The 11,573-nt window shown below is 41.6% G+C and overlaps 3 protein-coding genes across 9 annotated transcripts, besides 1 other annotated feature; 2 read left to right on the top strand and 1 right to left on the bottom strand.

Moving 5' to 3' along the window:
* Positions 1–102: 102 nt before the first annotated feature.
* Tpt (tRNA 2'-phosphotransferase) lies at positions 103–3,212 on the top strand. Of its 2 annotated transcripts, NM_001300051.1 has the most exons (2): positions 103–1,277; positions 1,330–3,212. In NM_001300051.1, exon 1 carries the CDS (start codon positions 183–185, stop codon positions 819–821), a length of 639 nt encoding a protein of 212 aa, NP_001286980.1. In that variant the 5' UTR covers positions 103–182; the 3' UTR covers positions 822–1,277; positions 1,330–3,212. The 2 variants fall into 2 exon arrangements, with proteins under 2 accessions (NP_001286980.1, NP_788477.1); NM_176299.3 differs by having other exon boundaries at positions 103–3,212.
* mkg-p (monkey king protein) lies at positions 103–3,212 on the top strand. 3 transcript variants are annotated; one of them, NM_168272.2, is made up of 3 exons: positions 103–166; positions 870–1,277; positions 1,330–3,212. In NM_168272.2, exons 2-3 carry the CDS (start codon positions 872–874, stop codon positions 2,901–2,903), a joined length of 1,980 nt encoding a protein of 659 aa, NP_729375.1. In that variant the 5' UTR covers positions 103–166; positions 870–871; the 3' UTR covers positions 2,904–3,212. The 3 variants fall into 3 exon arrangements, with proteins under 3 accessions (NP_729375.1, NP_001286981.1, NP_648219.1); NM_001300052.1 differs by having other exon boundaries at positions 103–1,277; NM_139962.4 differs by lacking the exon at positions 103–166 and having other exon boundaries at positions 824–1,277.
* On the bottom strand, positions 3,085–9,380 carry CG7120 (uncharacterized protein). Of its 4 annotated transcripts, none has more exons than NM_001274649.1 (5): positions 9,195–9,380; positions 6,334–6,393; positions 5,437–5,721; positions 4,691–5,298; positions 3,085–4,631 (listed from the first exon to the last, which is right to left on the bottom strand). In NM_001274649.1, the coding sequence occupies exons 3-5, from the start codon at positions 5,702–5,704 to the stop codon at positions 3,402–3,404; spliced, it is 2,106 nt and encodes a 701-aa protein (NP_001261578.1). In that variant the 5' UTR covers positions 5,705–5,721; positions 6,334–6,393; positions 9,195–9,380; the 3' UTR covers positions 3,085–3,401. The 4 variants fall into 4 exon arrangements, with proteins under 4 accessions (NP_001261578.1, NP_001246668.1, NP_001246667.1 ...); NM_001259739.1 differs by having other exon boundaries at positions 4,691–5,253; NM_001259738.2 differs by lacking the exon at positions 9,195–9,380 and adding an exon at positions 7,016–7,294.
* Positions 7,653–8,180: a mobile genetic element.
* Positions 9,381–11,573: the final 2,193 nt, after the last annotated feature.

Below are 11,573 nucleotides of genomic sequence, written 5' to 3'. Positions count from 1 at the left end.
ATTGAAATTAGTATTTCATTCATTCGTTTCTAGTAGCGTTGTAGCTCTTCTTCTTTTTCTTCGAATAGTGATGAACCTAAAAACATCGATAGTCTTAAATGTCGATGCATCGCCACCTCTAATAGAAACGCAATTAAACATATTGCATTGTTTTGCGTAAATAAAAGTAAGTTTCGCAGGCAATGGCCTCGAATCAGCAAATCAATACGCAGCTAAGCAAAAAGCTATCCTGGCTGTTGCGGCACGGTGCGAAAACGGAGGGAATCACGATCCGTGCTGATGGATTTGTTAGCGTTCCCGATTTGCAGAAGCACCCACGCTACTTGTGCTTCACCTTAGAAAAACTGAAGGAGATTGCCGCCGCGGATGCCAAGCAACGATATACTCTTCGCTGGAATCCAGAACTCGGAGTCCATGAGATTCGCGCCAATCAGGGACACTCATTGGCGGTGCTGGAAGGCGAAGCTGGCGGTCTCGAGAATATTACCCATGTGAGCCAGGTACCCCTGGCAGTTCATGGCACCTATTACAGACATTGGGGGGCAATTAGAAGCCAAGGGCTAAGTAGGATGAACCGCAACCATGTGCACTTTGCATGCAGCGATGAGACCAATTCCACTCTGAGTGGATTCCGCAGCGATTGCCAGATTTTGATATATCTAAACGTGGAAAAGGTGCTGGCGGACGGCATACCCATCTATCGATCCAGCAATAATGTACTGCTCTGTCCGGGAATTGAAGGCTTCATACATAGTTCCTACTTTCAGCGTGTAGTGGACAAGAAAACGGGGCAACCCTTACAAATTGATCATTGTTATTGAATAGAATAAACCTGGCCGTTAAGCAGTAATTAAAACGATTTTTTACAGAAATGCCGGCCCCTGCCTCGGAATCAACTTCTCCGCCTGGGGATGGTGACGGTAATCTTGTGCTTTGCATGGTATGCGCTGCTCCCTTCCGGAGTATGCAGGATTGCCTTGCCCACGAGCTGATCAAGCACGCCAGCAAGCCACAAAAGCAACTGCGACAGCGATTGAACGCCATTACCAAGCTATTTAACAGCGCACAAAGCCAATCCGAGCGTCAAGAGCTGCGGGAGGCTCTCGAATGGTCCGAGTCCGGCGGGCACTTGTGCACCGTATTGAATTTCTTTGCTTGTGATCTCGAAAATATGAAAACCTGCTTCGGGCACGTCCGGAACTGCATAGAGAAGGAGATGAGGGGCAGGGTTAGGGTGTTCCCCTTTGGTTCACTGGTTACGGGTTTAGCACTGAAGGGTAAGTGATCACCAGTACAAGAAAAGCACATAATCCGAATCCTTTTCCGCAGAGAGCGACATCGATTTGTTTCTGGAGCCCAACGGCAACCAGCCACCATTGTTCCATAATCAGCTATACAACAAGACCTCACACTTTTTACGAAGATCCAAATGCTTTGCGGATGTCTTCACCATTCGTCATGCCAGCGTGCCCATCATTAGATGTAAGCATCAGCTCACCGGACTCAACATAGACATCAATATGTCAAATCCGAATAGCATATATAACTCCCGATTTGTGGGCGAACTGATGTTTCGCAATGAGCGGATACGCGAGCTCTGCCTGTTTTTGAAAATTTGGGCCAAGAAGCTAAAATTGATTAGTCATGGCGGCATGACAAGCTATTGCTTAATATCCTTGATCATCGTTAACTTGCAAGTGAATCGACTAGTGCCCTCCGTCAAAGAGCTCCAGTCACTCTGTCCACCGGTTATTTTGTCGGGCGTTAACTATGCCTACAGCCTGGACCTAACGCCGCCGATCCCAGCACGGCTCACCACGCTGGATTTACTTAAAAACTTCTTCATATACTACTGCACTGTCAACTTTGACAAAAGTGTATTGAGTCCGTTTCTGGGCGGCTGTGTGGACAAGGAGACAACACTGGGCATGCCGGGAGGTTTTCCCGAGTACGATGAGCAACAAAAGCTCGTGCATGATGCAATAGGTGCGCCGCCAGACGCTTTCCAGCTGGATAGGGCCATGTGCGTACAGGATCCCTTCGAGCTCAGTCGCAACGTGGCCAAATCAGTGTCCATTTCAAATTTATGTTACTTTAGACAATGCCTAGTCCTGGCAGCTCAAGCGTGCAGCGATCAGGAACTAACTTCGCAACCAGAGAAGCTATACGACTACCTATTATTTGGCCTGGCGGATAAGTTAGTAGCCGACAAAATAGTGGCAGATAAAAGATCAGAAAGGGCTACGCCGCGAAAGCAACAAAAAATTGAAAACGCCCATGTGCAACCGCCAATCGTCGATGAGACACAAGAAACAAAAGTCGCCGAAGTCGGAGTTTGTGGGACACCGCCCTTAGTGCGATCACACGTCATCACGCCCACCACAAACGATGTCAAATGCCTGCGCTCCATTGTGCTGGTCAAGAACACGGAGAACGATCAGAGCATATATTACTACTGGTTGATCTGCTACGTGGACACTATAAAGGATGTGCTAACTCAACTGTATGCTTTGAATGTGGAACTTAAAGAATCGAAGGAGCCGAAACACTACAAGTGGCTAATCAGCATTTCTTACGACACTTGGACAGGACGCTCTTTCCAACGTGGCGCCGGTCAATCTTTCTTCGCCCACCAGTTGCAGCAGACGATTGAGTTTACGAAGACGAGAATGGGAAATCCGCAGTACGCAGTCAATTTGCGCGGCTATTTCACGCTGCAGGCCAGCGAGGATTACAAAGAGTTGCGCCTGGATGTGCAGCCTCTTCAAGGAGATCTCCTCGGACTGCAGCGCAATAGTCCGCTAACAAGGCTTTTTAAGGCGTTTAAGAATCTCCTGGGCAACTATAGTTTCAAAGAGAAGGTCAGCACCTGGAAGTTTTGCGCCACAACTGACCAAATATGAATATCAACATGTCATGCTTTATGTACATACTTTTTGAATTCAATGGCAAATTGAAAACACACCTTAATGACATTATTAACATTATTTTATTTGAATGTACAATATCACTATAGGCTAAACTAATACCTTAAATTATAAGTGTAACGACGACTAATCATATGTAAAGTTGACTAAACGATTTCTTGGCAAAAGTCTCTTGGAGCAGGGAGAAATTATTTACAAGGGCGACAACAAAGCTTATCTAAATCATTTACAAGTGTGTGTCTGAAACTCCCCAAGAATAATAAAGAGGTTATAATTGTGTAAAGTAATCACAAAAGTCTTTGAAGCGTAGGGAGTTCAATTTTGAGTATACTTTCTACTGGGGGCTAATCCAGATACTTTTAGGCATAGAGAGAGGAAGAATTTCTATTGTATAGTATTAAGTTAATTGTACTTTTAGATCGTAATCTGAGTAACGGCACTTGGGCACTAGCCTTAGTTATAATCCTGATATATCTATCCCTTCTTCTTTCGGCAATAACAATATTTTTTGGCAGCAAAATCATTCATGCAATCCGCCTCTCCGCTGTAGACATTCAATCGGCTCACCGATCCGGTCACCTTTACGGAGTCATCCGTGTGATTGTGTCGCAACGTGGCTTCGTACTGGCCCTTATTGGGCGACGTGACAAAGATCAGTCGATAGGTGTGCACCTCATCCGGATCGAGGGCGTTGTGATGCGCCCGGAACGCGGATTTGATGCTGTGCAGGGAGAGGGGGGCACATAGCTTGGCAAAGGTGCCGTTTCGGAACTCGGCCACATAGTTATTGAGATAGCTGACCACACGCTTGCCTAGCATCCGCGACTCCTTCGAGGTGCTCGATATGGTGTCGTATTCCCAACAGGTGCACCAGTGATCCGCGATGCCCACATCGGAGCAACTCCTTTGCGGCGAGACGGGGGTCAGTAAACTCTGGCATTGCGGGCAATCGGGTGCCGGACCTAACGATTCCATTTCAGCGCGCCCGGATATGGCCAGTATGTGCTTCATGGTTAGGTGTAGGTCGTAGGGCGTGGTCAGGCGATTCCTGTTCAGCTGGAGGCTACGCACAAATTGTGGATGTGAGCGACGCAGGTGTTGGGGTAACCAAATAAAGATGGCCGGCAAACGTTCCTCCAAGTGACCCGACCAGGTGGCCCTCGTCGGTCCGAACCGCATGCCATGATCGCTGAAGAACACCACCACCGTGTTCTCCATGGTGCCCTGGCGCACAAGCTTCCGCAGATACTCCTCCATATAGCTGTCCATACTGCTGGTCTGCGAAATGTCACTGTGGCTGTGCGTGTTGGTCCAGAAAAATCCAAAGTATGTCTCGTTAAGGAACCTCCTGGTGAACTCCAGCCCATAGTCGTACACATGCTCCGCCGCCGTCAGATAGCCGAGGCAGTGCACCAGACCATTGACCGTCGTGTGATCCAGCTGTGATTCGGCGGCGGAGAGATATGGCCTCAAGTAGTAATCCGCCGGCGGATTCTTGAAGCCCTTCTTTAGGTAATTGAAAGTGTTGATCTTGACGGCATCCTCCGCGTAGGCGGTCACGTAGCCCCTCTGCTGGTACTGCTTCCAGATGTAGTCGCACTTGTCCAGGCCACCAACCACGAATGGCGAGCACGCGTGCATGGCATTGGGCAGATTGTAGCCGGTGAGCACAGCCATGATATTTGGAAATGTATTGTCGTCCACCTGGGGACAGGATGCGGATAAGAAATCTCAAGTTCTTCCATATCATGTACCAGTCTCACCTTATTATAGCCCGCCAGTTCGAACCATCCGTTGTCGTAGAGATACTGAGCCGTTTTGGGCATGGCTCTGATAAGATTAACACGGGAGATGCTATCGATGCCGAGCATCAAGACGCTCGGAGGTCTCTGATAGCCCTTGGCGTCGGCCTCGGACGCCATTCGTAATCGTTGCTGCACTGCCTCCTTGACGGGAACCGTCGCATGGCCATTGATATAGATCTGACGGCCACCTGAATCGCACTTAACGATGATGCCCTCGGCGGAATCGGGCAGCAGGATGCTTCCCTTGAAGGTTTGACACTTGGTGTACTTGACCTTCATCTCGTCCACTCGCTGCACCGACATGTAGCAGCAATGGAGCTGCTTGCCCACCGGGTAGCGACCGAAGGCCGCTCCATCGATGCTGAGCAGGTACTTTTGAGACTTTGCCTCGAATTTCACCTGCGTCAGGGGTGTCAATTTCTGGCAGGACTTGTATTTGATGCGCTTGAAGTGCCGCATCACCTCGTTCTTGTACGGATCCACCTCCATGATGCGGCAGGAGTTGCTGTACACGAGGAAGCCTTTCGGGACAGATGGATTAGTCTCAGTAATGGGCTCAGGTTCAACTGGACGGGTGCAAGCACAAACATAAGGAGGGAAAAACAAAAAGGGAATACCCAAATCATAATTACTGGCATGCAAACTATAAAAACCAATACAACAAGAATAAAATAATTATATGGTCATTCCATCGGTGGACTCACCATCCATCACCGTCGATTGATGCTGCACGGTGACGTAGTTATCCGAGTGCAGGACATCCAGATCGAGGACATTCACCCAACCGGTCCGGCCGATTAGAAAGTAGCAGAACGTGAAGGAGACCAGCAGTCCGAGCACCGATTTCCTGCTAACCGGAAGTGGTCGGTGCTGGATGGCATGGAGCACTCCTCCTGCCCGTCGGGTCATGTGTACTTCCGGCTCCTCCGACTCTGAGGTGGATGGATCCAGCAATAGACGTTTCTCTGCCATGTCATTTAGGCTCTCGTCTATTTATAATCATAAATCAAATCACTTAGTTTAGATCAATCCGACTTTACTTTACTTTAATGGTAAACTTAAAATTTAATTTAAGCAAAATTGAAATGAACGTAAATTACTTTTATTGAAAAGATTGCTGATCAAATTTATTATTTTCATATTTTTATTCTAGAGAAATATTATTATTTGGGTTTAAAATCATTAAAGAAAACAGCTGATCGTAAAAGCTCTCGCTACATTTGCAGAAAGTCACGCTAATTATAATAACAAATACACATGTTGAAAGCGAAGTAAGCAATAAGAGTGTAAGTAAGCTAAAAGTCGAGTGTTGCGGCTATAAGATACCCATTACGCAGATGGTGAAGCGCCAGAGAGATATGCAAGTAGCAAAGCGAGTGCTGACCGAAATCGGTATACTCGCTTCTAGGGTATACAAAATCAAAACATTATTTAAAAGTGTGTGAGTAACCTGTTACATTCTTTTCAACGAGTCTAGCATACCCTTTACTCTACAAGTGAAACAACAAATTAACTTGTATTTTGTAAGCTAAGTAAGAAAGGCTTATTTACATAAGTTTCACAAGTCGCGTGAACTAATTAATAATTTTTGATTGACTTACTTGTTAAATGAGTATTGCAGTGATTTTAGATTCATTGGCGTATTATTGTCGTTTTTGCAACTGAAATTAAAGTACAATGCATATGTATATGTAAGTAGCTGACGGATGCAAATTTTTTCGTTAGCTGGAAAACTCATTTTCCACTTATTACAAAGGTCAGTTTTCAGTGTCGCATACATTTTCTGTGGAAACAATGAATAAATTATGTTTTTTTTTTTTGCAAAACATGCAAAAAAGAATATGATACTGCTGATGAGTTTATAATTGGCGAATTCCGGAACTTTGCATTTCAAAGCTGATTTACAAATGTTTTTTTCTGTAGTCACTCTCCAGAGTACATAATCTTGTGATTTTTCGTTTTCAATATCTTTCAGTTGTATAATATATATATGTATATATAGTTTGAGTTCATAAGGGATTTAGTTGCATTTATTTTTAGATATAAGGTACTTGTTTGTGTTTTAAAGGATTATAGATCTTTATTCACACATTGTTTGGTTTTCACCGATTTGCACTAGTTTACATTTTTGTTTATTGTTTATAATAATACACGTGCAGATTTTCGGTTCAACAAACGTTTGAATACGTGCAACGCACTTGAATACATTTTCCCATTCAAAACAATTAAAGCACTCTTTTTTTGCCAGCCAGCAAGCATATAAATAACACGTTGTTTGCCAACCTTGGATGGGCGCATTTTGGGTGGTTCGAAATGGGGTGGCGGCCTGCGAATTCAATTAATGGAAATGCAACGTCTGCTAAGCGCCAGGTACATCGTTCTGCCAATCTGCTAATCTTGCGCCAGCGGTCCGAGCACTATGACGACGGAATCGCGAATGCGACTGTAGCCCAAGCACAGAAATAGGTTTGGGTACCAGGCCCACCACCAGGCTAATGGGTATGTGGGAGCGGGGATGGTCTCGGGGATCTCGGGGATCTTGGGGGGTCTGGGAGCCCGAAATGGGAAAATAGAGCTGATGATGCCACATGATGGATCTGTGATTCGCCTTCGCCAATGCCGCGATTATTTCATCGATCACGACTCGGTACGACTACGATCATTAGTTTTCACTTTTTTGCAGTTTCTCATGTGGCAAACATTGATCAGATATTTTGTTGTGTTAATCCATGACACGTTTTCATAGCTATCTACAATAAATATAATTATGCGATATTCATGCCCAGCACTGGAAGACCAGGTGTAGTTCGGCACTAAGCAAATGTTTGCAGCCAAGGAATATTTTCTTTTTTTTATAAATTAAAATTTCTTGATTTTAGGTTTAATAACTTAACAGATAGATCCTGATCAAGAATATATACACTAGTGGGCATAAGTATTTGGACAAGAAATATATTCAATATATTTGTTTGTAACTTATTGTTTACTTAAAGCAAAATTTTTAGATAATTTTAGTAAATAGGTTGACTATCGTAGTTGAATTAGATAACAACTTAGCAGTGGCATAAGTATTTGGACAAATTATTTAAATGTTATAAATTGAAAAGAAAAAAAAGTCAACTAAAAAATTAAAACAAATTAATAAAAAATATACCCTCTCTATCCCTTTAAAGACGTTTTGGTACAGACTGTACCAAGCTGTGGATATAATCTATTGAAATATCCTTCCATAAGGTTTGAATTTTCAAAATCGTTTCTTCGCGATTTCTAGATAAAATTGTTTCGGTAATCTAACAAAAAAAATTTTTTTTTGAGCAGTGAAACTCAAAAGAACATTGTTCCAGAATGATGCAGGCTGACTAACATATTTTTTGGAAAAGTCGAGGCGCTTTAACTTATTTCGTGGAATTATTAGTGGTATAACTCTACTAACATATGTTCCAAAATCATTCATACTTTTCAAGTCATCAACAAACAAAAAAAAAAAAATAAATAATAATAATATAAAATTAATATAATAGTCGAATGTGAGTAAATGAGATAAACACAATTGTTAGAATTTAAAGGGCACTACGCATATGTGGGTTTACAGATATGGGAATTGTGTTAAATAAAGCCAGTTTTGCCTCTATTTCAAACAATGATAAGTGCTAGAAGACTTTTTTTTTAATAACAGGAAGGGCGATAAAATGTCTGTTCAAAAAATATTTATGTTAGTACATGTGGACTGCATTTCATTTGTATTTTGCCAGCTATCAAATGTCGATTATGCCCCATTTTACAGCTTTTTCGACTTGGGCGTTTGCTGTATTTAGCGGATTTCATCTAATTGAATCCACAGTTCGGCTTGAACAATCATTTGGAAAAATTAGCGAGGCACCGACAAAGTCTGGCATTAAAAAGCGACATTAGTTTGGCGTGGCTTTTCACGAGTAGCCATGCATCTAGATAATGCATAGCATTTTAATGGCAAATGCACTTGGGGCATTACTATATAGAAATAATAATAATGAAACTATGGCTGCAGTGGCGAACGGGGTGAAGGGCGAACGGCGTGCTGTGGCATCCGGATACGCTGCAGGACACGAGGCGAATGTGTGAGTGTGTCGAGGACACTTTGCGGTGGTAAAAATAACACATGCAATACAATACAACGTCACATGTGCATATATAACCCAAAGGTGGGGTTGGGCGTCGACTGGGTGGCATACTATGTCAAGTTCCATTGAAGCGAACTGCTTCTGCTGCAGCGTCAGCGTAAATTTGCAATCGTTTTTTGTCGAGCACACTGCCTACAGATACAGATGCATGCACAGATACGGATACAACGCTTACAGATACACAGATACAAAAAGGGACGCACACGGATACACACACTCGCGCGCAAATGGCAAACTTTTCCGAATAGCCTGGGCAAGGATTCATCCCAGTTTTGGGGCCACTCACATATTCGCACACTCACATTTACCACTCGCCGCCATATGTACATCCCCATTGATTGCAGCAAATATACAAATATTTGCAGTCTGATTGCAAACGAACGAACTCGGTACTGTGCGCGATTGCGACTGAGGTCCTTGCTGGCGAAACGGATAACACGATACAACTGAGCGGATGTGCGACTGCCAGCGAGCGGAGACCCACGACGAATGACGACGAACCGTTGCCGACGTGAGATTTTTTACACCCTCCCTGGGTGGCGGCAGCAGCAAGAACAACATGAGGCAGCCGGCAACATGAGACAACTACAATAACGCGCAACAGCAGCACCAGCAGGCCATACACTGAACAAAATCAATAGGCTGGTTTAATGATCATAAATAAAGTCGTATACCTTTCGATCTTAGAGCAGAGTAATGAAATTAACTTGACGTCTTTGAATAATAGCAGAAGTCCAATTACTCAACTATCAGATACCCAGTATTGCGAGGAAGAAACTTCAACATTTTTTGGTATGCCCATTGAATTGGCAAGAAAAATAATAAATTCCTTTAATAGTTAAAAACTTTTTACCAAATTTACAATACCTTTTAGAACATTTATTTAATTTCGCTGGTGACAAGTGGCTTTCTTTGCAGTGGAGCAATGTTTAAAATGCGCCTTTTAGATAAGAGTTTTAATCTGTAGAATTAGTTCTCCTTTGTTCTACAAATCGTTGAATTCTTCAGAATTGAAATCAAACAGTGATAGGTAGATAATGCTGTTTCAATGTTTGTATTCGACGCAAATTAAAACATTTAATTATACCCCTTACATTCAGAGTTAGAAGAGCTAAAAGGTTGAGATTAAGTATATAGATTCTAGAGACATAGACGCAGAGAAACTTCAATTTAAGTGATGTCATGTCAAGAAATGGTTTTTTTATGTATATAATATGGTGTTTTTATATTTTTTGTTTTTCACGTGCAATTGTTAAACGCGTTGCCTTGCACATTCGCGAGTGCTGACTGAAAGTATGCAATGTTTATTTGCGAAATGCCCTATGCACAGTTTGACACTCACTGAGTCTGTGCGGTTTGAGAGCCGCTGACAAGCGGAATGCGGAGAATTTGAAATTTGTGAGCTTTTTGCTACGTGGAAAGTTGTGCATGCTTCTTATTCCACAAAAAACGGAGAAAAAGGAAAAGAGTGGCCACAGCACCGACACCGAAGACTCCGATCAACAGCGCCACCCCCATTTACACTTACATTTAAATTGTACAGATTCCACTTGGGCATTCCAGCAAATCCAGGAAATAAGTTGCGGAATAAGTTAATTGAACAAATAAAACAATAATAATAATAATAATAACTTGGTTTACTGCTTCTTCGCGGGTATTTTCCGATAACGATATCGCAGGTGTATCGGTGTAGCTTTTATTTATAAGGATATTCACACTTTTATATATTAATAGCTTTTGACAATTTCTTGATCTTTTATTTTTAATCATGTATTTAAATAATAATACTATGTCGGGAAATGAAATAATGAGGCCAAACTTACAATAACATTTTTTTAATAAATACAAAACCATGTTTAAGATGTTTTTAAGCATATATAAAATTTATAGTGTTCCAATAAAATGATATTTAAAATATAAATATAATATAATATAAAATATATGAAAAGAATAATCGCGGCGGATAGCACTACAAATTAACTAAATACGTTTCCTAATGCTATATTTAAAACACTTAAATTTAAATCCGTAAGACTCATATAATCTATTTAAATAAAACAAAATACTAAAACCAATATCTTATCTTTTCTAATTGCAATCACTTAAGCTAATGAAAGTGTCGCGAATATTTACTGGTGTCATATATAGCTAATGAATAATCTATGAACTTCTGAATGGGGAAAAACACTTTGACTCTTTTTGATACTCACATATTCACATCCGAAAGACATTGTAAATATTTAAATCTAATCAAATGTTGCCTGTTTTTAAATGTTTAGATAAGATTCTAGGGAATCGTAAATTAAAACAAATCATTTTCGGTATATTAAATTTATATTAAACATAATTAAGAAAAGTAATTATTTGTGCCACGATGAACTTTTTCTATAAAAAACTTTTTTTTTAGTTTTCTATAAAAACTATTATGAATAAAGTGAATTCTGAGAACAATAGTTTGTGTACCTATCATACCACTTTTCAAGCCTTTTATTGTTCAGTAAATAAAAGGTCTAATGATAAGAACCGTAACTCATAATTGAATCATCGCATCTTGAAAGTTACATATAACAATTCCATATTGGTCATAGTTTTGCTGTGATTAAAGTTTAATATGAATTTAAGTCATATGGATTTGTTATCTCATTTGCTTCCATTAAACATTTCACACGGCTCCATTCATG

Source organism: Drosophila melanogaster, chromosome 3L (genome assembly GCF_000001215.4).
Source record: "Drosophila melanogaster chromosome 3L".
NCBI lineage: Eukaryota > Metazoa > Arthropoda > Insecta > Diptera > Drosophilidae > Drosophila > Drosophila melanogaster.
The sequence above is the reverse complement of the archived record's forward strand: the minus strand, read 5'-3'. Positions and strand labels throughout refer to the sequence as shown.

Coding starts and splice junctions, on each gene's coding strand:
- CG7120 (NM_001274649.1), bottom strand. CDS start 5,704: ATGGCAGAGAAACGTCTATTGCTGGATCCATCCACCTCAGAGTCGGAG. Junction 5,299..5,436: donor TCAATCGACGGTGATGGATG/GTGAGTCCACCG, acceptor GCACCCGTCCAG/TTGAACCTGAGCCCATTACT. Junction 4,632..4,690: donor AACTGGCGGGCTATAATAAG/GTGAGACTGGTA, acceptor TCCTGTCCCCAG/GTGGACGACAATACATTTCC.